The sequence below is a fragment of the Marmota marmota genome, unplaced genomic scaffold (genome assembly GCF_001458135.2).
Source record: "Marmota marmota marmota unplaced genomic scaffold, marMar, whole genome shotgun sequence".
NCBI lineage: Eukaryota > Metazoa > Chordata > Mammalia > Rodentia > Sciuridae > Marmota > Marmota marmota.
In genome coordinates, this window is record NW_025999913.1 from 13,149,445 (window position 1) to 13,174,929 (window position 25,485).

Here is a 25,485-nt window from a genome sequence, read left to right on the forward strand (position 1 = left end):
CCAGACACCTTACTCTCCTGTATCACCAGGATAATGGAGGGGAGTGCACTTTTGGAAGCACCACGGCCCTGCTGTTGTGCTCCTGGGCACCACAGTCACCCTTGTCTGTGCTCCTGGACATGGGGACAAGAGTGTCATGGAACTTTAACCACTGATGAGGCAGTGGGGCAGGACATAACTGAAAAGAACATTTTCCGGTAAAGAACAGAGTACATAGCCAGTCCTGGTGGGGGACACCCATGATCCCAGCAGCTCAGGAGACTGAGGCAGGTTCAAGGCCAGACTCATCAATTTAGTGAGCCTCTTGTCTCCAAGTAAAAACTTTAAAAGGGGCTGGGGATATAGAGCTCAGAGGTAGAGTGCTTGCCTAGCATGGGACAGGCCCTAGGCTTGATCCCCTAAACCACTGAGGGGGCAGGGAGAGAGAACACAGAGCACCTCTGTCAGGCAGAAAGCTCCAGCTTCTTGCTGATGTCAATCAGATTTGGCCAAAGCCGCAGCACAAGCACCAGACAGCAGCCCTGCGGAACAGCAGCCAAGCCCCGCATGCTGAGGCCAACCGGCTAAGAACCTCTGTCCCATTGTTTGTGGAGGAGCTTCGTCTGGAACCACACGAGAGGGAAGAGAATCTTCAAATAGGACCACCAGGGGGATGACCACCAGGCAGACAGGCTTACCATCGGGAAGCCACCTAGCAGCAGAGCGGAATGCAGTGAATGCCATGGGGCCACCAGCCCTGTGGCACGTGCACCAGGGTGTGCTGGTGTGCCCTGGAGGCAAGTGCCACTGACCAGTGGATCTGGACACTGGAATAAAGACTGTGACTTTTTTATTCCTCTCTCTTTATTTGATGCACCCCCAATTCTATATGCAGAACCCCCAATTCCATATGCCAGAGGTCCAGCCATGCCAACCTCCTCCGGAGGCTTCTTCCAAGCGGGAGTGAGAAAGTCACTCTCTCAGGGAAGAGCTCCACTGTGAATAACAGGGCTGCCCAGGGTCCTATCGGGTACGGGCTGCCTGTGTCAGGGTCCTGGAGGTCCCTGGCTCAAGCTGGGGTCCTCAGGCGCCCCAGGAAGAGGCGAGTGGGAGAGTGAGCTTGGCCACACCCACAAAGGACCTTCTCGGGTGCTCCTGAGTGTAGCCCTGAGCTCCTGCTTGGAGACAGTTCTAGTCCCTGCAGTGCCTCTGACGCCAGACAACAGGGAAACTGTCCTTTCTGGTGTCCCAGGCCCCACATCTGGGGACTGGAAAACTGGGGACAGGAAGAAGGGGCAGTAAATCAGCAGGCAAGGAAAGCCAACTGCAGTGGTTTACTAAACACACACAGGTGTGTACAAACACAGAGGGAGAGAGAAAAGGAATCTGTCCCTCGGGACACAGAGGAGGAACTTTACACGAACATTGAAAACCTTCTGGAAAGAGGGACCTGGCAATACTGCTGCCAGGAGAGAGCCTTCTTCAGAGATCCGAGGCAGACGGAGGCGCAGGTCTACAGGACCCATAAAACGCTTCATTTTCACTATCATTTGTAATGAGGTTACTTGGGCTTATTTATCAAATAAGTCTTTTGGGGACTTATGGTTTTCAACTGAGTTTATGGTAAAAGGCTATAACTTCTATCTCCCCATTGGATCCTATTAAAAACTCCTGGATTCCCAACGTTTTCTTGGGAATTTTCGCACTCTCGTGAATTCAGAGTGAAAGTCTCAGTCTTGGGCGATTTTGATAAGAAAGGCTGCTGAAGTCATTTAGTAAGTACCTGACGACCAGGGGAAGTCATCTCGGTCTGCTCGGGAACAAGGGGTCTCAAAAAAGCGCCTGCTGGCTTTCTGGTTCTACCTGAGGCAGAAGACCATCCCCAAACCTGCGCACCACGGCCGGCCTCACGTGTCAGGACTAGCAATTTTGTGTGTCTAAATTTGAGAACCACACTTCCCACTTCCCAACTCCTCCCGGAACCCCCGAGGGAAGGCCGTCGTGCCCAGGAGGCTGGAGTCGGGCCTCACCGTTGCTGTTGAGGGTTTTCATGATGACCTCCATCTGGGCGAACTCGTAGTTGTAGTCAGGCTCCGAGGAAGCCTCGCTGGCAGCGTCCAGGTCATGCTCTGCCGGGCTCGTCTCCTTCTCGAAGTCTTTCAACCAATCTCGCCGCTTCCTCTTCGGTAAGTTGATCCTGTGGGGTTTTCACGGTTGGAGAAAGTCAACTCCTTGGATACTTAAATAGATAACAGAAAACGTGAATCTGAAAATACTAGAGAACAGGAAGATGTTACCTAAAAAAGTGGTTATTTCCCCACAGGATTCTGTCACCGTGCCACAGCTGGGTGGCACTGCACACAAGAGCACCGTTCACACAGGACCTGAAGGGGCAGAAGGACAAGGTCAGGGGAGCAGAGAAGAGAACGAAACCCAGGGCAGTACTCAAGAGAGATAACTGGGGGAACTGTCTTAGAAGTTAGTGTATTCCAAGTAACAAGGGAAGAAGGAACCAGAGAATTTGTTGTAGAAAAGCACAATCCAGTAATGAAGACCCAGGGCTGCCAGCATCCCCCGGAGAGTGAGAGTCTCACGCGGTGTGCTCCCAACCAAGACGGAAGCGTAGCTGATGGAATATTCGGCCAACACTTGCAAAAACCAAAAATGTGAGGGGCTGGAGTTGTGGCTCAGTGGTAGAGCGCTCGCCTAGCAAGTGTGAGGCCCTGAGTTCGAACCTCAGCACCACATAAAAATAAATAAAATAAAGGTATTGTGTCCAACTATAAATAAAAAACAAATATTAAAAAAAAACCCTTAAAATGTGTATTAAAGGAACAGCTCAAAACAAAAAGTTTTCCTGGTGATTTAAAAACCTTGGAGGAAGGGATAAATAATTAAAGACCAGTCTGTTAAGGGCTGTCAAGTAAAGTCTGATGAAGGAAAATAATGGACATTATTTTGAGTTTTCCAATAAGTTACTTCTCACATATAATCTCATCGTTTGAGTCCTGTTCTTTCTAGACTTCTAAAGCTCAAAGTGAAATAAGCAGAACTGGAGTTCACACATGCAAGGAATCCCCTTCATAGGAATATTTCAACTCTGGTGACCAGGGGTTTTTGACCATGACAGACCTGGTGCTCTTCAATGATACTGTGCCAATTTCCACAGACGGAGAGCAGAGCCTGAGGATTCAGGCATCCTGAGTTCTGATAAAAGAAAGAGGTGGCCTTCCCCTGAAAGCAGGCCCCAGGAAAGCGGTCATCATTACTTCTCACCTTGCATTTTCTTTCGGAGTAAGAGTGACCTCTCCGTCGGAGGCGATATCGATCTCACAGTGCTCAGGCTGAATCCCTATCCCGAAGAGCTGGATATCCTGAGAGGTGTCTGCACCCACCCTGGTGTGATCCTGGTGGGGTACACCACAGAAGAATGAAAGCCCCGCTTTAAAAAGTGGCTCAGTTAAAATTCATCACAACCAATCTGAATAACGCAACAGCCTATGTATGACGTTACATGAACGACGCAAGGTACCTGGAGTGTCAGGGGTCAAAAGCTCACCTGAGCACACCTAGTTAAAAAATGTTTAAACGTTATAAAAAAATTTCTGGTCGGTAGTGATCGTGTACTGTTTTAAAACACGAGGAAATTGGACTTGAGAGCAGAATAAGGTGAGTCCCAATTCTGACCTATTTATTACCATGTAGGTGACCATGAGCCATTTCTCCCTCTGAGCATCAGTTTCTTTTCCTCTTTATTGGGGTGGGGAAGAGCCGGGATAATATCTATTTGACCTGCTTGGCTACTGGATAAAGTTCTGTTTAGATTTATCTGAATTAACAACGAGACTGTCTTGAAAACAGCTAAATAAATTTAAAAACCACTAAAAAGCAATGTTAAGGAAAGTTATATCTGTCTATCTACATAAAACTTGCTCTTTCATTGGTGCTGGGGTGGAACTCAGGTAAGCATGGGCTCTACCGCTGGGCGACACCCCAGCCACGTGTATACATAACATTTAAAATGATGCACATAGCTGTTTTTCTAATATGAATATGATACAGAGTACTGACACATTGTACAGGTGAGCTGATTTTAAGTTCCCTGGACCTCAGACACACCAGAATTGTAACTCCTGCTGATTCAGTCGCTGTTCATTCACATGGTAATTTTTCAACTGCTCTACAAATTATTTAATCATTATGATAATTATCCTAGTTTGGATCTGGTCTTTCCCCAAAGGCTCCCGTGTTGAGACCTTGGTCCTCAGCTGGTGACACACCGGGAGGTGGTGGGAACTTCAGGAGTGGGGTCTAGTTGGAGGAAGGATGTGACTGGGAACATACCCTTGAAGGATATGACCCTGCCCCTGGTTCTGCTTCCAGGTCACCAGGAGCTGAGCAGCTTCGCTCCCCGCCATGATGCTCTTGCCTCACCACAGGCCCAGAAGCAATGGGGCCAGGTGACCATGAAACCGCTGAAACCAGGGGCCCAAATAAACGTCCCTTCTCTAAGTGCTTTCCTCAGGTATTCTGTCACAGTGCTGAAAAGCTGACTACCACAATGACACTTCCCTAGGCAACAGAAGTGGTGTAGTTCCTGGTTCTTCAAAATTAAAACACCGGAAGTAATTCCTCATCTCAATCATTTCCTAAATAAACAGACCTTAAATCTGTTAGTAGATTCTGAGTCAGAGGTTACTGTACCATATTTATATCTCCGGAAAAATTAGAAAGGAAAAAAAGGGTCACAGACGATTGAGGCTCCTTGCTTCAATTCTGGCTTATTGTCCACTGTATTTTATCAGTTTACTAGGCAGACTAGAACCCTTAACAAGTACCCATCTCACCCTTCACGAGAAGGTAATTCCTCTACACTTAGAAATTCAGGCAAGTGGGCAGTGCAGTGAGTTACCTTCCAGGCCCAGGTGCTCAACCCCGACAGTTAGGTCAGTACTCCACATATATATTTTTTTCTTTTTGGCGGGGGTGTTACTGGAGATTGAACTCAGGAGCACTAAGCCACTGAACCTCATCCCCAGCCCTATTTTGTATTTTACTTAGAGACAGGGTCTCACTGAGTTACTTAGCTCCTTGCTTTTTGCTGAAGCTGGCTTTGAACTCACGACCCTCCTATCTCAGCCTCCTGAGCTGCTGGAATAATAGGTGTGCATCATCGTGCCCAGCCTACATATATATTTAAATACTACCATAATTCAGAGTTTGTGTGCATGATTAAGTGTGCTCCAATGGTCAGCTGAATGTCCTAGGTCAGCTGGGGTGCCCCACGTCATTGTTAGGGGCCTGTTTCATGTTTCTTATTTCTTACAAAACGGAATAAGCCAGCATTCTAAAAGCATGTTCATGACAACTGGTAGGGAGGCCCGTGAACTCAAAATCACTTCAATAAAAATATTACTAATTTCCTCTGTGCTGTCATTTATCACCACAGACAGTGGAGTCTTTGAAGGCCATTGATGAGTGATGAGGCAGCTCTGGAGACTAACTGCTGTTATTTTTTTATGTTTGTCTTTTAAGATGTCTTCAGTCTTAATGTCAATGCAACAAACACAGATAAAACCTACGGAGTCCTTGATACTTTTCAACATTATCATTGGGTTCCAAAGCCAGGGAGTTTGAGAACCACCATAATAACTTAGCAAACACGGTCAGTGAACACTCTGAGGTCAAGGTGCCAACTCCTTGACACCATGTTTACAGGCTGATTAGAGGACAAAAAGTCTCTTCCTGGGAATGAAGATTTAGAGACGACAGACCTGGAAGACCTTTGCTATCTTATCTAGAACGAGAGCTTAGACTTCAGGTGGATCTTGAGATCTCCTTAGAATTACTCAGAAGCATAACAGAGTCTCCAGGGCCTCTCAGGATCTTTGTGGCAGGACCTAATATTCTCAGTCACCTCCCGTGTGGACTCTTCCCATAGGTGGGGCTCACCTGGACGCCCTCAGCTGCACAAGGAGGGGATCCTCACCCCAGCTGCCCAGCCCCAGGTGAAACCAAGGAGATGTTTTTCATTCTCAATGGAGAGGAGATTACATGTCCCAGTGTCTTACTCCTAATGAGGGTTAAGCTGGATACCAAAGCAAAATCACAGAGACAGGCATCCAGATTCAGCTGGGAGCTGTATGTGGATGATTCAGGAGCTCAACTCTTCAAACACTCTCACCTTTAAATAATAAACCAGGAGCTCATTGAGAGCAGGGTCTGCGTTCAGGTTGACCAAGTAGCACTTGTCATCCCCCACCTTGATGCCGGACGTCTCCAGAGAAATGCCCATGCTCTCAAGCTGTCGCTGTCTCTCCTGGGCACACACAAAAAGACAAAAGCAGGAACACTATTTGTTGCTGTATTCACAAGATGTATCCAGGGAAAGAGTAAGTCACTGTTTCCGGGGACGATGCCAATGAGATGACACGTTCTTCTCCACTGAACCACGCTTATTGACAGCCTGCCATGGCGTGACATCTTGGGTCAGTGTCACAGGGGCACCAAGGGGGAACCAGACACATCTCGGCCATGAAGGAGGTAAAGTCCTGGCAGAGGGAGCAAAGCACATAACTGAATCTAGAAGAGGACAGCCCTGTGCCCCGGGGTACCGAGAGCTGCAGGAGTCACAGGAGGGAGGCGGCCTGTAGGGAGAGGCTCAGGGAAAGTCTGTAGGGGGAAGGCACGCTCGAGAGGGTTCCCCAGCACAAGAAGAATTTCAACAGGAAGAAATGAGGGAGCAGCAAGACCAAGATGGGTGTAGGGAAGCCCAGGACAGACCCTGGGCACAGTGGCTGGCCTCGGGGACCGAGAAACCCCAGGGAATAGGGAAAGGCACTGGAGACAGGTGGAACAGCAGGGTGGGGCCTTAGATTCCAGGCCTTGAATTCACTGGTGCACTAATTCAGATGAGAGCTATTCTATTTAGAGTCTGCAAAGTGGCAGGTATTGATGGAGGGCTGGGAATGCAGTAGCGACTGTGACAAAGTCCCTCCTTTCTCTTCTAGTGGGAGGAGACAGGCTGCAAAAACCAGAGAAGTTATTGACAGAATTCGCAGTGGGGTTAAGTGCTCTGGGGACCCATGAAGCAGGATAGGGAGGGGTGTGTGAGTGTGTGTGTGTGTGTGTGTGTGTGTGTGCATGTGAATTTTTTCTATAAGAAGCATCAGCGTATGAATATTTTCTCTGATATAAAGAAGCTGATTCATAGTGGGATAGGGAGGGGGAGCATGAGAGGAATAGACGAACTCTAGATAGGGCAGAGGGGTGGGAGGGGAAGGGAGGGGGCAGGGGGTAATTAATGATGGTTGAATGTGATAATCATTATTATCCAAAGTACATGTATGAGGACATGAATTGGTGTGAATATACTGTGTGTACAACCAGAGATATGAAAAATTGAGCTCTATATATGTAATAAGAGTTGTAATGCATTCCCCTGTTTTTTATATATGTATATGCATCAGCAAGGACGGACTGGGTTCTAGGGATTGTTTTTAAACTACTTGATTGGCATAGTCCAATATTTCCATGTGTCAGTAGGATTAAAAATGTTCATGGGGGGGCTGGAGTTGTGGCTCAGTGGTAGAGTGCTTGCCTCACATATGTGAGGCACTGGGTTCAATTCTCACCACATACAAATAAATGAATAAAATAAAGGTTCATCAACAACTAAAAAAAAAATTTTCAAAAAAAATGTTCATGAGGGGCTGGGGATATAGCTCAGTTGGTAAAGTGCTTGCCTTGCATGCAAAGGCCCTGGGTTCAATTCCTAGCATCAAAAAAAAAAAGAAACTTCATGAAATGCACAGTGTAGAGAGATTCATAGCATACACACTCTGTAGAATTAGTCCTTGCTTTATTTTATTTCAGGCAGAATTCCTTCAGCGTTTTCTTTCTTTCTTTTTGGTGGTAATGGGGATTTAACTAAGAGGATTTAACCACTGAGTCAAACTCCCAGCCCTTTTTCAAATTTTTACTTTGGGCCAGGGTCTTGCTAAGTTGCCCAGGCTGGCCTTGAACTTGCCATCCTCCTGTCTCAGCCTCCCAAGTTGCTGGGGTTAGAGCCCAGAGAATCAAACACACTGAACAAATCATTGTTGTATATGTTATAAATTCAGTGCCTATCGGGGCTCTCAACCTCGTGCTTTGCCAGGTGACCTAAAAAGCCCAGGACAGGCTGTGGATGAGGGCCAAGCGTGAGGGCAGCTCCCAAAGCCCGGCCTGCTCAGGGGCAGCACCCGACACTGCTGGCAGCTATGGACTAAGCTGAATCAATGAAAGACACGAAGCTGGTGTCTAAAGCTGAGCTCGCAGCCTCTAGCTGGGCAGGGACCCTGAGGACTGAGGACAGCAGGTGGCTGCGCGAAGACAGCAAATCTACGTGAGAAGAACCCCCATCCGCTGGCCTCGGTCATCGGGTACCTGTGCGATCTCTTCTGTCTTCCTCAGCTTCTCTTCCCACGTCACTGTTAATTCTTTTATCAGCTTTTCAGACTCTTCGAGCTTCTCCTTCAGTTCAGGAGCCTTCATGGCCTTTAAAATGAAAGCAGAGACGTGACTTTCAGAATTCTCCTAGCATTAGGTACAAGACTCGTACAATGGTGTCCTCATGTCCTTCTGTTGGAAGCAATTAAGTCACGCACTGTCAGGGTGGGGTTTAGACCTCTACCAATCACACGGAATCTAGGAGGAGTGGATGCCCCTGCTTCAAGGAAAAGAAGAAATACCAGAGCCCTGAATGAAAATGGGGCAGGTCACAAGAGTCATCTTAGGGCAGAGGGTGTAGTGCAGTGGTAGGGTGCCTGCCTGGCATGCAAGAGGCCCTGGGTTCCATTTTCAAAACCGCACAGACCCCCCAAAAATCACTTCAGCTATCATGCTTAGAATTTCACACCTAAAGACCTAAATGCTAATGTTTATCTTTGAGATGTTAAAGTGGGAAAAAAGGTTACTGAAACTTCTTGTTCATTAAGACAAAGAGAGAAACTCGTACCACCAATAAACAAATGAACTACATTAACTGACCAAGAAAGATGATGATTCTTTTCATTTATTCAAAAAATCTGAATCTGGGCCCTTTCAACGACTTTTCTCTATAGATGGTAATGGACATTTTGCCAATTATTTATGATTCATTTGGAACCAGGACGTCTGAGAAGTTTCCCTCTGAGTTTGTTCAGTAAGAATAATTAAGGGGTCCAAACAGAGATACCTGCAACTTGAAAACCTGGGGGGCTGTGCTTGGCAATGGATTGCTTTGACACTTTGCAGCATCACGAGCCTCTGAAGACCAAAGCGCTGTGAACTGTTATGATGGTGGAGCCTGGTCTGGCAGCGGGGCTGGTGATGGCCTGCTGGCTGAGCAAGCCGAGTCTCCAGGTGCCACCAGGGGCTCGGGGACATTCATTGCTGGATACAGGGTGATTGCCAGGAAACTCCAGCTGCACCAGGGGGCTCGTCTTCTCTCCCCCTGACCAGGCACTGCTCTAGCTATCTGGCCTGGATCATATGGTCACAGTGGGAATGCAAATCCAGAAACTCTGCCTCTGAACAAATTCCAGAACAAATACACACTCCTCCTGGGATCGTGACTCTTTTAAAACTTCATCAACATTTTGATTTTCCTGGTGTTTTACTAACCCTTCTTGGCATCAATAAAGCGATTATGCTTTATGGTAAAACATAAACTAGCAGCACTTCCTGGGCCAGCTGGGCGAGGAGTTAAGGATGAAAAAAAAATGAATAAAACAAAGGCTCCCTGCACTTTAAGAGCCGACAGTCTGGAAGAAGACAAGGCAGTAAAGAAAGAGTTAAAACGCAAGGTCAAGGTCGCCAACCTCAGTGTCTGTTCTGTCTCTTGCTGATTACTTTTTAATTAAATAATGTTGACAGATAAAGAGTATGAAAAGATGCCCGGCACATAAGCAATCAATAAATGATGGCTATCGCCCTCCTCCTTCATTTCTGACTAAAGTGGGGTCAGAAGACAGCAGCATGAAGAACGGTGAACTCAAGTGTCAGGTGCACACTTGAGCCCTGCCGTGAGGAAGCTGATGGCTGCAGCTACGGCCTTTGGCCTCCATCTCTGTCCCCTCACCTATGCCAAATGAGGTGGTGCCATGCCCAGCAATCTGCAAAGACCAGCACTTATCTATGAGAGTACATGGTTATTAAAGTTTCAGAAAAGCCAAGGAAGATGGTAACAATGCGAAAATAGTGATTTGTTGCCTGATGGAGGCTGATGTAAATGAAAAAGGAAAAATAAATAATTTTCTGAATCATTCCTAATGCTTCATTATCCGTGCTCATGGCATGGGCAAGACTCGACATGGAGATGATACCCAGCTTCTTTGAAAACTGCAAGGCCTTGTGGAGACCCAGTCTACGGTATTGGTAAAACATCACACTAGGTTCTCAGGATTTCACACGGAAGTACAAGGGCCAACCCGTTGACTGGAGTGAACAATCAGGAAGTACCAGGAATGACCTTGTTGACTGCACATTGCTAGGACAGAAGTCATGTAGGTCCTCACGATGCTCGGCACAGAGCAGACGCCAACAAAAACTGCAACGTCGAGTCACAGGGAGCTAGACCCAGAGCTGCAAGCAAGCACGTCCTCACCCCGTGAGGGAAGAACTCGAAAACGGAGCATCTCCCCGACCTTACCTCGGCCTGGGAGAGCTGCTCCCGCAGCTTCTCCACTTCCTCCCGCAGTTCTCGGATGACTTTGGCATTGGGGTCCTCGTTCACCACGGCATGGTTCACAATCCGCTTGGCTCGGTCTGCGTATCTTAACGTGGACAGGGTCTCCTCATAGTTGTCCGCTGCGGGGCTGATGGTGGCAATCATGGAGGTCTGGCTGTTGCCCCCCAAATTGTCCTGCAAAGCGTTTCAAATAGCATCTCAGGGAAGCCCATTTCAACACAACACATTTGATGAAAGCAGTAAATATGCATCTGTGACATGACTCTGTTTTTCATATGGTACCAGGGATTGAACCCTGGGCCTGGTGCATATTAGGTAAGCACTATTCTACAAAGTCACACCCCCAGCCCTTTTCATTTTGAGACAAACGCTCGCTAAATTGCCCAGGCTGTCCTCAAGCTTGCGATCCTCCTATCTCAGCCTCCCAAGTAGATGGAGTCAGAAGCATCAGCCACCTAGTGTGCCCATGACCTGACTCTGGATAAAAATGCTATGGGGAGACGCGTTTGCATTTCACAAATAATTTTTATGACAAGATTAAATGTGACCTCCTTATAATCACAGCAGTAAATAATGCCTGTCAAACAAGGTTATAATAGAATAAAAAGCAACCGAGAGAACTGTCCCTGCCTTCCAGGGACTTCGGACGACAGTGTTGCCAGCACAGATCCAAGTGTATTTGGTTGGCTCTGCACACATCTTCCAACTGTCACATCTGAAGTCGCCAATTTTATTTTCATTTTAATTTTTGGGAGGACTGGGGACTAAACCCAGGGGTGCTCTACCCTGGTTACATCTCCAGCCCTTTTTATTTTTTGAGACAGGGTCTCACTAAGTTGCTGAGACTAGCCTCAAATTTGTGATCCTTCTGCCTTAGCCTCCTGAGCCACTGGGATCATAGGCGTGCCCCAGTGCACCCTGGTGAAATGGCTAACTTTTAGGTGGAAGAGAGCACCAGAGCAACGGGTTACCTTAAGAAGCCAAGTGAGGACCGAGTCTCGATAAGGCACAAATTTGTTTTTACCCTTGCCTGCAGCCTGGTCAGCCAGCGATGATATAACAAGCCCTAAGGTTGTCAATGATCTGCCGAGAAAAAAAGAAAAGTTACTCTACGAAACATTCGCTTTGCTTTCACAAATAATTTTCTTCTGTGTATAAAATACGCAGAACAGGCAGAACAACAAGACCTTAAGGTCAATGCAATCAACTCACCATTAATTTGCCAAGAATCAAAGAAAAACAAAGTGTAACTCCATCAGTTTTTTTTCTTTCTTTGTTTTGTTTTGTTACTGAAGACTGAACCCAGGAGTACTCTACCACTGAGTTACAGCCCCAGCCCTTTTTATTTTGAGACAGGATCTCACGAAGTTGTTTAGGGCCTCACTAAGTTGCTAAGTTTGGTCTTGAATTTGTGATCTTTCTGCCTCAGCCTCCCAACTCGCTGGGATTACAGATGTGTGCCACCGTCCCCAGCGTAACTCCATTAATATAAAACTTGGAGACATCTGTTTAAAAGATCACATCAGGCAATTTTAACTTCCTGCAAATATTACAGTTAAAACTCTGAAGCATTTATTTACTTATTCATTTATTATTAGTAGTAGTGCTGGGGACTGAACGCAGGGGTGCTTTACCACTGAGCTATATCCCAGCCCTTTTTATTTTGAAACAGGGTATTGTTAAGTTGCTTGGGGGTCTCACTAAATTGCTAAGGCTGGCCTCAAACTTGTGATCCTCCTGCCTCAGATTCCTGAGTCATTAGGATTATAGGCATACGCCAGTGGGCTCAGCTTTATGCAGTTATTTTAGACCATATGGTTGTACAAAAACAAAGAACTACCCAAGTAGAGAAGAGCATATGACTCCTTTTTTTGTATGTGGTGCTGAGAATCCAACCCAGGGCCTTGTCCACGCCACCAAGTGCTCCACCACTGAGCTATACCCCAGTTCCACGCCTTATCTTTCACGCCCTGCTACTCAGAGTGCCATGGCACGACCTGGGAGCTACTCAGATCCTCTCAGAAGAGTTCCCCAGCCAACTGAATCAGACCAGCACACTACACTTTGAGAAGTTCTAGCTGAACAATAATCCAGGAAACACACTTTAGTTGTCCAGGCTTATCATTCTCAAAGTGTGGTCCTGCGACCAGCAGTAACCCCATCACTCAGGAACAAGTTAGAAGTGTAGATTCTTGAAGCCAACCCCAGATCTTCTGGCTGAGAAACTTCATTTACACCCAGCAGTGTGCATTCTGACAAGACCCCAGGTGACTGTGATGCAGGCTACAGTTGGAAAATTACTAGCCTTGGCTCATAAGCTTTTTTCTTTGGTGGCCAACATACTTTCTCTGCACCTGAAGAAAAAAGTGCTCTAAAAACAACAGACCCATGACTCTGGTGGATGAAGGGATCCTCTTGGGTCACAGGTGAGTACCAATTACTCTTCTGAAAGGAAATCAACTGGATCATGAATCGAGCACCCAGAAAACAGCAGCCTGAGCTGATCTCACAGGACTACAGGGAGGGTTACATGATCTCACAAAAGGAAAGTGCTTTGTAAATGGCTAAAAAGGCTAAACGTTACTGTTTATTTATAACAAAGAAGGGCACAAACCAGCAAGTGAAAGACCACAGCTTTCTTTCTACTGTTAGCAAGAGATTTCCATTGAATGCGAGGAAAGAAAGTAGAGTTCCCACAAAACATAGCTAAGTCCCAAAAGGAAAGTCACCGAAAAGTTACTAAAAGATAAAGCAACTTCAAGAGGCAGAAAATGATCCAGAGCTCATTCAAAGAGAATGGCAGTTGGAGTTTTCAGTAACTACCACCCATTACCACAAAACGGCACAAACATACACACCATACTTGGCAGATTAAAAACGTTAAACAAGTTTAACACAAGAGAAATGAAAGCATATATCCACACAAAAACTGATACATGCATTTTCAAAGCAGTATTATTAACAAAAGCCAAAAATGCAGAAACAATCCAAGTGTCCATCAAATACTAAAGGGATGAATAAAGACCTAAATACACACAGTGGAATATTAGTTGGTCACGAAAAGAAGGAAGTCTTGGATGTAGTTCTGTCAGAGCATGTGCAGGACCTGAGTTTGATTCCCACTCCCAACACATTATGGTAAGTGAAAGAAGCCAATTAGGAAAGGCCGCTATCCTGGATCAAATAAGCATTCCACGAAAATCCACACAACCAGAACCTCAGAAATAAAGGCAAGTAGGAATTCAGTATACACATTTCTGCCTTAACATAGAATATAGGACATTTTTTTTTTTCACATTTTGCAATCATTGAAATAAACCATCAGTTGGAAATGGCTCTTCAAATAATTGAAGACTTATTCCATGTATTTTACTAGCAAGTGCAGAAGAATTTTTTTTCTTTTTCATTTTTTTTTTCCTTTTTTTGGGGGGGCAGGGCAGGGGGGGAAGAGACTCAAGTCTTATGCATGCCAGGCAAGTGCTAAACCACGGAACAGCATCCCCTACCCAGAAATATTTTTAATTAATAAAAACTCTAAACAGCTCTGTGACTCAGGAGTCACCATGGCAACGTTATGGTTGACAGTGACCTTATAACAAGGATGCGGGTTCCTCATCTCTGAGGATTAAAGCCTTGGCATCTCCGCCTCCATTTTGCATCCATGTGCTTTGCTCTAGGTGACCTTGGATTCTAGGAACAAGGTCTGAGCTGATCAACATCTTGTGATGAGCGGAAGCCACCCCCAGGAAACAGCAAGTTCCTTATCTGGGACAAGCTCTGCCTGAGAGGAGATGGACAGAGATCACCTGTGAAAAGCCTCCAGCTCTGCAAACCCCCAACCCCTGTCCTCATCCTCCTATCTATAAAATCTCCAAGTCGCCTTCACTCCTGGAAGGCAGGGCTAAGGACAGGTCCTCTTGTCTTCCTGTGCAGCTGCACTGACCAAGGTTCCTGTCCTGCTTTTTACCATCACCTTTGCTCTTTGGCTTTTGGGGTGAATGGCCAGGTCTGGTTTGTTGGCTCCCTGATGTCAGGCCTCTAGCCTGGGACTCCAGGAAACAACTCTCACATGGAAACACGTCTGGGGCGTGACACGGATTTGTCATTGCTGAGGAAAGATTCTACTCTGTCTTGTGGCAACTGCTTATATTTTTCTAATTTGGCAGTGTGGGGAGACAAAAAGGAAAGTTTTGGGTACCCCTAAACAAAGAAACAAAATCCAGTTAGGTCTCTGAGAGCAAAAGGAAAGGATGATGCAGCGTTATCGAAGGGTACCAGAACAGGCCACTCCAAGATACTGTACTGGGCAGAGGGGTCATCTGGGGCTAAAGGACTAAGTGAAAGTCTTAAGAACTGGGCACTTTTGTCTTTCTGCACCAGGAAGAATCCCATTTCTCACCAATGGAGAAGGCAAGGCGGTAAATCTGCATAACAAACCTACTAAGCTCAGGCTCACTGCTTTCCCTCCTCATCTGCCCCCAGGAGCTCCCAAGCCTCTCCTTCCTCTTAGTCTGTACCCCAATTCTAACCGCCCCCCATCCCTGAGGGTTACTGTCCCTGGGAGCTTACTTGTGTAAACAAGACACATGGACTAATAACCAACCCAGTGCAGCGTTTCTGCAAATGTGTCTTTGACCAGTTTAATTTCCAGGGGAACCTAAGAGGGCAGAAGTGGGTCTCGCCCACAACAACGCTCAGTACAGCGTTGTCAGAGGACGAGATGGAAAGGATTTAAAGATCTTACTTTGCTTTATTTTTGATTCTAGCTGCAGGTGACACTTCATTCCATAGAATAGAATGAATGTTCCAGGAAGCTGAGCACAAGAGGTTGGTTTTCTTAATAGAAAAAGTGGCTGAAGAAAGGGGGTCAGAGGGATCGATAAAGAGGACTGTCATTTCAAAGTTGGTTTCCTTAGAAGGCAGGGAGAGGGAGAAGGAACAACAGGAAGAAAACTGATTAACACCAGGCTACTTTTTTGTGTGTAAGGTTAAGGCAGAGCAGACGTCATCACCATGACAATTCAAACTGGCCTGTTTGGGAAAAAGGGCTCTCTCTCCAGGGCTTTCCATCTCCAGAGGTCACATGAACTGCTTAGCTTCAGGGTGGTGAGGTGCAATTCCAGGGATTTCACTTTGATTTCTAATTTGCTCTGTTGGGGTCCAGGGCAGGAGCTTAGTCCAAAACAAGGGCTTCCCTATAATTTGTATTTAACAGCATGTAGGCATTAGAGGTATACGGAAATGGTTATAGGGCTCCAGTTTCCATGGTATCCATGAGAGACTGATTTCAGGATGCCCCCTGCCATGGGTACCAAAATCTGCAGATGCTCAAATCCCTTATATAAAAGGCATAGTGTTTGAATACAATCTACACGTATCCTCTGACACATTTTAATTTTTAGGTGTGTGTGGAAGAAACTCAGGGGGCTTTGACCACTAAGCCCTTTTACTTTTATTTATGTTTATTTATTTTACCTTTATTTATGTATGTACATACTTTTATATACCAGGGATTGAACCCAAGGATGCTTAACCACTGGGTCACATCCCCATCCCTTTTTACTTTTTATTTTGAGACAGGGTCTCACTGAGTTATGAGGCTGTCCTTGAACTTGAGATCCTCCTGCCTCAGCCTCCTGAGTTGCTGGGATTCCAGGTGTGCACTACCACACTGGGCTCACTCATATGCTTCAAACCCCTTTTATACTGTCTTGTTTAGAAAATAAAGACAAGAGAAAGTCTGTAAATGTTCAGCACAGATGGAACTTTTTTCTCTAGTATTTCTAACCCGCCACTGGCTGGATCCGTGGTTGTGGAAGCCCTGGATACGGAGCGCTGCCGGTTTGCTCTGTAACTCATCCAGCTTAGGAGGTGCATTGTTGGTGGAAGCCACACCCTTCTACCCAACAGCCTTTGCACACTCAGTCCAAGAACTCCTCTACACCCACTAGGATCACCGTGGAACAAAATGGAAGCAAGCACAGGGCGAGTGGGACTCCCTGACCAGTGACGGGTCTCCCAGCCTTCCCGCCCTCTCAGGTTCCACTCAGGAGCAAGATCCAGAGGCGGCTAGAATCCCCCAAACCAAGGGTTCGTGGTCTGAAAGTTGACAGGCAGACTTATATACTTAAATACGAAAGGTATTCCCAGGGAGTTTAATAACTTAACAAAACCACTCATCTATGGGTCCTGCTGTCATCTTCGCAAACCGGAAGCCAGAGGCCACCTGTCGGCCCTCATAGGGTCCAGAAAAGGGTGGCAGCTGTTTGCCAATTTTAGAGGCAGAAAAAGTTATATCAGGAATCTCTCTAATTCTACCAAAGTGCTGCTCCACCCTGGAAAAACGGGAATCAGATGTAGTCAGGAAGTCCCTAATCTCTAAATCTCAAAAGTTCTTAGGGGAGGCATGAGAGGCTGCCTGCCTGCCGAGGAAGGAAGAGTTGGGCTAGGGGACAGCATTTATAAACAGATAGTTTTCTTTTTTTGGTACTGGAAATTAAACCCAGAGGCACTTTACCACAGAGCTACATCCCAGCTCCTTTCTTTTTATTTTGAGACAGGATCTCACTAAGTTGCTGAGGCTGGTCTCAAACCTGCAATCCTCCTGCCTGAACCTCTCAAGTCACTGGGATTACAGGTGTGTGCCACAATGCCTGGCTCTAAACTAGGAAATAAATGAGGGGAAATAAGAAAAGAGATGAAAACTATTCACGAAGGAAAAAGAGAGGGTCGAGTCACTCAAACTATTAGAAGTATCAAGCTTATACATTATTGTAACAGATTATATGGCACAGTTTTAGAAATGCCACAGGTGAATATCCGTGGACGGGAATGATCCTCATCGGTAACTGGTGCTTCCCTTCAGTGACGGGCTACTGCCGAGAGGAGGGCATCAGAGGGTGCTGTGGGATCTCAGTGGGTTCGTGGAGAAGCAGGAGCAGCCAGACTCCGTGGAGAGAGTTCTCACTCCACCTTCGGCAGCCCAGGAGCAGCAGGCTGGCGTCACACGCGGCCCCCAAGAAGACCCTGTGCACAAGGCCCGCACCCTCCCTCTGCACGATCACAGCCGCACAGCACCTCGGCTCTTCAAATCAAGGGCTCGGTGTGCTCTAGCGCTCTTAAGAGGTGAAGCTTTTAAATCCACGGCCCATTAGGCAGACGCAGGCCTGGGTGAAGTCCTGGTGGGTCCGAAAGAGGACTGCTCAGGCTCCACCCAAAGACGCCAAGAAGAGACAGAGACACTTAGGAAATGTGTCAGAGATCCCTTTGAGTTCTAACACTCAACCGGCCGCCGATTATGAGGCTTAGGGAGCCCCGTGTGGGGCCGCGGGGCAGGAGCGTCAAGCTGTTTATTAGCACACACTCATACCCACAGCTCCTGATGGTCCAAGTGCTTTACAAAAAGCAACTAATTTGATCCTCAGAATGACTACTCACCCAGGAGTCCCCTTGGCCACACGTTACAGACGAGGAAAGTGAGACCCAGGGAGGTCACAAGGCTTATAGGACCAAGAACCCCCAGGACCTGCCGTGGGAGCCTTCCCGGTGCATCCACGGTTACACGCCCGGGCGCCCACTGCCACCCCGTGTCCCTGGTACTCAGCGCTCTAACACAGCCACCCAGGTACCCTTCTCCCTCCTTCCTGAGGCCAGTCTTACTGCATGTCTTGCCGCGGCTCGTCAGTGTTCACACACATCCACCAAGATGGAATCTAAAGGTGCATGTCTATATCTCTTTTCTGAAATCCCTGGGTCTACATGTGTCTTGAAGTTCAGAATACTTGGGATTTTAGGAGTTACCTCAGTGTGTGCATTACTGGACCTCCCAAGAGGGCTCTGAGACAGCACCCAAAATAAAACACAATAAAAAGTGAGTAGAGACTGAAAATGCACATAAAGGCAGAGGCAGCCTCAGAGAGGGAAGTGACCCTGACCTCCATCCAGTCAAGGAGACACTCCTAACTTCTTAATCCTGCAGTCCTTGATCCTGGGTGTCCAAAATATCCCGTGTTGGCAGGTCCACGCTCCTACTGGAGGCTTCAAGGGAGGACGAGAATGCTGACCTGCTCCAGCTCCCCCAAGCTGTCCTCATCCTTCTGTCTTCCAGCAAACAATGCTGTCAAGTCGTTCCCACCCCGTGTCACTCTTGCCTCTTTTTATTTGTAAGGACATGTGCAGCTACGTGGGGCCTACCTCAATAATCTCCCCGAGCCAGCAGCCTTACCTTGATCACACCTGCAAAGGCTCTCATTGAAGGTAACATGGATACAGGTTCTGGGGGTCAGAAGGAGGACATGTTTGTGGTGGAGGTATTCTGCTACCTACCACAACGTCCAGATTCCTTCTGCATCCTCGCATCGACTGCAGTGCCAGACACGTAGGAGAGGCACAGTTAATGCCTGATGGGCCTGCATTTATGTTATTTGATGTCTCCAAGTTTCAATTTTTCTCATCTCTAAAAAACTCTTACGTTAACAGAGATAAAAATACCTGTTGGGAGCTATGTATCAAATAATGCCTGTGAAAGTGCTCTGAGTACTATCAGGAGCTCTCAAAAGAAAGGGCCTATCTCATAAACTAGGAGGAAGGAATACTCACATACATTTGTAAAAGATCTAAGAGGTACATTAGGAAAGACTTTTGATGCTAAGAGATTTATATTAATTGAACAAGTCCTTAACTGAAATAGCCAGTTGCTGGAGGGGTAAATCATGTTATTACATGGCCTTGAGGTCATCTAGTTAGGGACAATACATCTTTTTCTTTTTTAGCAGTGCTGGGGACTGAACTCAGGACCTCCCACATACTAGGCAAGTGCTCTACTACTGAGCCTCACAGATAGCCCTCTTCAGCTGGTTGTTGAGACAGGGTCTCACTGAGTTGCCCAGGCTGGCCTCTGTCATCCTCTGGCCTAAGCCTCCCAAGTAGCTGTGGTTATAAATGTGCACCAATGCACCTGGCTAGAGACACTATAAAACACAGGTTTCAAATTTAAAGGGACACCATTGCTAGTTACTCCAGAACAAAAATTTCAAGTAGCCTCTTCCAGGTAAAAAGAATGCCTGGGCACCCCAATGCAGCACAGTGGGTAAGTCTGGGACCCGGAGCCTGCATACAATCTAATCCAATTCTTGCACTTGGAGCTTGGGGACCCAAGACATATCACCATCATTATTCTTTGGTACAAAGGACTGAACCCAGGGGCACACTACCACTGAGCTACACCCCCAGCCCTTTTTATTTTTTCTAAATTTTAAAACAGGGTCTCTCTAGGTTGCCCAGGCTGGCCTTGAACTTGTGAGCCTCCTGCCTCAGTCACTGGGATTACAGGTGTGTGCTAGGGCTTCCGGCTCCCGAGACAGTATGGAAGTGCTCTCTGACTTGATTGTACATCTGTACACTGTGTTGATAGGACCCATCTCACAATGCCAGTGGGAAAATCAGATGTACCACTATACAAGGAGCATTCAGAATAGCACCTGGCACTAGAGAGAGTCTGATAAACCAGCTGTACATACAAGCTCAAAATTTTCACGAGCTTACAGCAAGAGCTTCCTGTGTTGGCCCCCTAGCCCTCCAGCGGACAAAGGGTTGGCCGAGCTCAGTACCAGAAAATGAAGGTCCAGGACAGGTGACTTTCTCCCGCCCTCCCGCCCCTGGCTGCGCATTCCCACAGAGTACATGGTGGAACAGAGCTGCGGTGCCCGCCTGGGATCCGGCCACGCTTTGTCATGAGACACAGGGAAATCCCTTGTTGTCAGAGCAGGAGACAGGATGCCTGGAAGATTAACTCCTAAAGCAGCAGTCTGTCCAGCAACTGCAGCTCTGTCTGTCTGATAGAGGACGTAATAATGCTTCACGTTTAATTTTTTAAACTTTCGTATACTCAAATCACAGCAAAATACAATGCCAACATCACTGTAAAATGAAAGCTGTATGATCATTCCTGAATATATTTCCTCTTGTCCCATTCTGTCCTAGACAAAACCCCATAAAAAGTTTTGATGGCTCAACAGAAACAGATTACAAGTATAGACGAATCTACTTTGTGTAGAACTTGGAATAATGATAGTGATTGTGCTTATTATGAAATTAAACCTAGAACAGCTGGGTGTAGTCATGCACACCTGTAATCTCAGAGACTGAGGAGGCTAGAGGAGGAGGATCACAAGTTCAAGGTCAACCTTCGTAGTCTGGTGAGATGCTCAGCAACTTAGTGAGAGCCCTTCTCAAATTTAAAAATATATAAAAAGATCTGGGACAGTAGCTCAATGGTAAAGCAGCACCCAGAGGTTTAATCCCCAGTACCAAAAAACAAAACAAAAAAACCAAAACTAGAACAGTTCATCCTTCCTCCTGTAGTATTCATACATGCTAGGCATTTTCCCAAGTGCATTACAGGCATTTCATCTTCAATAATTCTATGAAATAGGCACCATTGTTATTCTCGTTTTACAGATGAGAAAAGTAAGGCAGACTGGCAAAAATCACTGGCTCAAGATGCACCCACCCAGTAAGTGGTGGGGGGTGGGATTAAACACAGGCAGTCTGGCCCAAGTATACATTTTTAGATACAAACTCAGGTCCACCTCAAATTGGAAAACAAAGACTTCTCCCTGAATGCCCGGAGCTGCCTGGGACCCTGCTGACCATGCACCTCATCTCTGCCCCCGTAGAGCCCTCTGTGTTGAATGCCTGCATCTCCTCCATCTCCCTGACAAACCCCCACTGCTCTGCACCCTTTCAGCCTTTACTGCAGCCCTGGGCTCACTACAGGCACTCAAGGCAAACACCAAGATTCCAGTCTGGCCAAAGTCCAGCTGTTGTTAAACTTTTCCATGATATTTAAACAGCAGTAGCCTCACAAAGGGATTCAAAGCAGATTTTCAGAACAAGCCAAGTTGATTTAAGATGTGATGTGATTAATCAATTTATTTTTTTAGTGCTGGGGATTGAATCCAGGGATGCTTAACATCTCCATTCCTGTTTATTTTTTTGAGACAGGGTCTCATTAAGTTGTTCAGGGCCTTGCTAAATTGCTGAGGTTGGCTTTGAACTTGTGATCCTCCTGCCTCAGCCTCCCAAACTGCTGGGATTACAGACGTGCACCACCACCACCACCACCACCACCACCACCACCGCTGGCATGATTTGATTTATAAAATTGTGATCCGCATTTTACCCAAGATTGTTACAGATGCTCCTTGACTTTGGACAGGGACTAGGTCTCAATAGGCCCTAAATTGAAAACATGGTGAGTCAAAAATGCATTTAATCCAGCCAGGTACAGTGGTGCACACCTACAATCTCAGCGACCCAGGAGGCTGAGGAAGGAGGATTGCAAGTTGGAGAACAGCTTCAGCAACTTAGTAAGATCCTCAAAAACTTAGTGAGACACTGTCTCAAAAGAATAAAATATGTATCCATTCACCTCATTCACAGTGGTAGGTAATTTGTGGCTCAGTGGTAGGTAAATCGCCCCTGGGTTCAATCCCTAGTACTAGAGAAAAAAAAGAAAACGCACCTAACACTCCTAACCTACCAAACACGCTGGCTCAGCAGCACAGCCCTGACAGACTCTCAGTTATGCATCCCCTGCCCCATGCCCCGTCATCAGTGTGATCAAGCCAGTGGGCTCTGTGGTTGCCACTGTCCAGTGTCCTGAGAAGATGAGACCCCATGTTGCTAGCCTCGGAAAGAGATTCAAATTCAAAATCTGATGTAGGTTTCCCTTGAAGATGAAAATGCCCAGCGGAACCACCCTAATCAGGGGATGCCTGTGGAGATGACGGCATGCAAAAGCCTTGGGGCATCTTTGTGCATCTTCCTAGAGCAGGTGTTGACTTCCCCCACCCCAGGGTACTAAAGCTTGGAGCCGCCTTGCTGGGAACCTTCGCATCCTCACAACACAACAAACCCGAGACAAGAAGACCCTCGTCCGCCAACACCGGTCCCTACTTGTTGATGTTGCTGCCCTCCTTCAGTCGCTCGCCAGCAGCTCCGGTCTTGGACACTCTTTCGCTGCCCGCCAGGTCTACCAGGCTGACCTTACTGACTTTCTCTCCCGAGTTCTGGCGCCGGGAACAAGAGAGAAACAGCGCGCGTTAGTGCAGAAACCACAGGGCTGCGCAGGACCCAGGGCCACTGCGCAGGTACCTGGCGCCCATTCCCCACAGCGAGGTCTCAGGACCTCCAGCAGGTCCCAGAGTCAGCGGAACCAGCGTTAAATGTCACAGCCCAAATTTGAATTGCTGGGGAAATGCAGCTGGATAGCTCCCACCCAGCTTCCCAGAATCTAGTGAGGAGCAGGAGACTCTATACGCCATTAAGGAGTTGGGGGACACGAGGATTCCTGCATACCTGGGTCAAATCCCTCCTCTTCTGAGTGTGACCCATCGGCTAAATGTCATGGTTTTCACTTTAACGCCCCTCAAGGACTCTGAGTAGACTGGTCCTTTTTAGAGTAATTCCGGGGTGAATGGATACATATTAGAAACTACATAGTGATGGCCTCGTGTTCTTTAGGGAGTTTACGCACAAAATTCAACTTTTAAAAAAAAACGAGGGTATGAAAGGAACCCCAAACTAATTAAATGCTTTAAGAACAGCAGCTTGTTGAGAAAGCAAAAGAGTCAATAAAAAAATTCCCAGCCGCTGAATCCACCTAGATACCCGTCCCACGTGGATACCCGCGCTCACCCCGGACTGCAGGTCGTACAGCGTCTGGGTGATGATGATGTTGAACACGGCGTGGGAGCGGCTGCTCTCCTCGTTCATGTTGGTGGCCGCTACGGTTCGCGACTTATTTCCCTCGGACATCAAAGACTCGATATCCTGGAGGCAAGCACAGGGGACACATCTTGAGCAGAAGCGACAGCGCAGCCCTGCGCCCGGGGCATGTCCTCACCAGGGTCCCTCTGGCCTCGCCACGCCCACCGTGAAGACCGCTGAGCTCCCACCCCCTCAGAACCTTCTAGTATATTAAACGCTTACCCCCTTCTTCTTTGCCTTTACCAGGGGTCTCCTTCTCCTGTTAGGACCCCCATTTCTCCTTTGAAAGTTCCAAGGAGAGCCCCCATATATGGAGTTCTCCAGATACTGGATAACTGTGCGACTGAGCCCTAAGTCTCCTGCCCTCCGCAGCCTGCTAGCGGCCCACCTCCCGCTTCTCGCTCCCTCCTCTAACCTGAGGGGGCAGGGGGTCCCTGAGTCATCTCTACACCTGTACACCCCTGGAAACCATGAGGTCTTAGCCAGTGTTGGCTGAATGAACCTTACGAAGCAAGCACTTTCCTGATTTTATACACAAAGAAGCTAAAATTCATGGAGGTCAAATAACTTTCCCCACATGTCCTAAGAGGCAGAGCTGGGATGCAAATCAAGAGCTCCTGGCTCTTGCAGGATGACAGCCACACTGATGTCACACTGAGCTACGGACATCACCTTAGTGATGGTGCAGGATGAGTATCTTTACATCAGGGAAGTTCCTGCTCCTTTCAGAATCCTACTGTGTTCAAAGGGAGGACTGAGACCTCTTTCTAACCTGAGAGACACCATTTGTATCTTCATTCAAATACCTAGAGTCAGCTCCCAGATCAATTTCAGTCATACCAAGTCTGAAGTGACAGCAGGTCAGCCACATCCCTCAGATAGTACAAGTACAGGGATTCATTCATTCACTCATTCATTCATTAATTCACTCACTCATTCATTCACTTATTCATTCATCCACTCATTCACTTATTCATCCACTCACTCATTCACCATTCATTCATTCATTCATTCATCTATTCATTCACCATCCATTATCCATTCATTCATTCATTCATTCATTTGCATTCTTCAGCAATAGAGACAGGAGTTTGTTATGAGATTTTCAAAACAATGATTATAGTAAAAAGGACAGACTATTGACTCCAGGCATAAAAGTCAAGAAGCAGGAAAAGGAGAACAGGTCAGTCAATGGAGTAGTGAGTCAGACAAAGGGGCCACAAGTTAAAGGAGATAGAAACCAAGACAGGAGACCCTCCTAAGATGGGACTGAGTGACACCAAGTACTGCCGAGACTGCTGGGTCTGTCTGGAAGGACCTCCTGAGGAATCAAGGGAGAACTGTTTCCACAGCGTGGTACTAGTGGACCTCAAACTGCTAGGCCTCTGGCCACACTGTGAAACCTTGGGCACGGGGCAGTCTGGTGCTGTGTTCTGGGGCCACGAATGGTATCTCTGTACTGTAAAGGATCGTGTGAAAACACACCCCACATCCCAGTCCCTGATTCACTGCCAGTTTTTGTGGTAACATTTTTAAGAAATGACACTTACCTCAAAACTGGTGACAGCCAGTTGAGATAAACCATCTACATATGGTCCCAATACTTTATGTTCTCGAACTTTGAGAGACTGTCTACTCCTGCAGAAGGGAAAAAGAAGGAATGAAAGAATTTGACTAATCTTGGAAGCTTTTTCTTCCCAAGTACTCAGAACTAAGATTACAATTTCAAAAGACTTTAATGATTTAAAAAAAAAAAAAGTATCCTAAAAGCTACTTTATTTGGATTAGTGGAACAGCATTCCGTATGAGGAATGTCTCTTATGCTCTGATTTCTATTTAAAGTAACATTATTTTAAAAATCCTATTTCTAGTCCTAAACTAAACAGCTGGCACATAGAACTCAAGCTACCTTGTTTCAGTAGATGAACTTCAGTTTCACATAAGGGAAAACAAGAACAAAATAAAAACAAAAACAAAAACAAAAAAATATGAAGCAAAGAATGCTCCAGGTCAAATCTAACTAC

At 46.7% G+C, this 25,485-nt stretch overlaps 1 protein-coding gene across 4 annotated transcripts in view; it reads right to left on the minus strand.

The window, feature by feature from the left end:
• The window catches only part of Kif13a (kinesin family member 13A), a 178,683-nt gene that overhangs the window by 51,617 nt on the left and 101,581 nt on the right, over nucleotides 1-25,485 (minus strand). For 3 of the 4 annotated variants that reach the window (XM_048799835.1, XM_048799834.1, XM_048799833.1), the window contains exons 6-15: nucleotides 25,012-25,099; nucleotides 23,390-23,524; nucleotides 22,649-22,761; nucleotides 11,662-11,773; nucleotides 10,652-10,864; nucleotides 8,407-8,517; nucleotides 6,164-6,298; nucleotides 3,256-3,386; nucleotides 2,277-2,363; nucleotides 2,010-2,176 (exon numbers count right to left, since the gene is read on the minus strand). In XM_048799835.1, the coding sequence (XP_048655792.1) occupies nucleotides 2,010-2,176; nucleotides 2,277-2,363; nucleotides 3,256-3,386; nucleotides 6,164-6,298; nucleotides 8,407-8,517; nucleotides 10,652-10,864; nucleotides 11,662-11,773; nucleotides 22,649-22,761; nucleotides 23,390-23,524; nucleotides 25,012-25,099 (1,292 nt within the window). Of the gene's footprint in view, nucleotides 1-571; nucleotides 692-2,009; nucleotides 2,177-2,276; nucleotides 2,364-3,255; nucleotides 3,387-6,163; nucleotides 6,299-8,406; nucleotides 8,518-10,651; nucleotides 10,865-11,661; nucleotides 11,774-22,648; nucleotides 22,762-23,389; nucleotides 23,525-25,011; nucleotides 25,100-25,485 lie in introns of all 4 variants that reach the window. The other variant, XM_048799832.1, reaches the window with a different exon arrangement.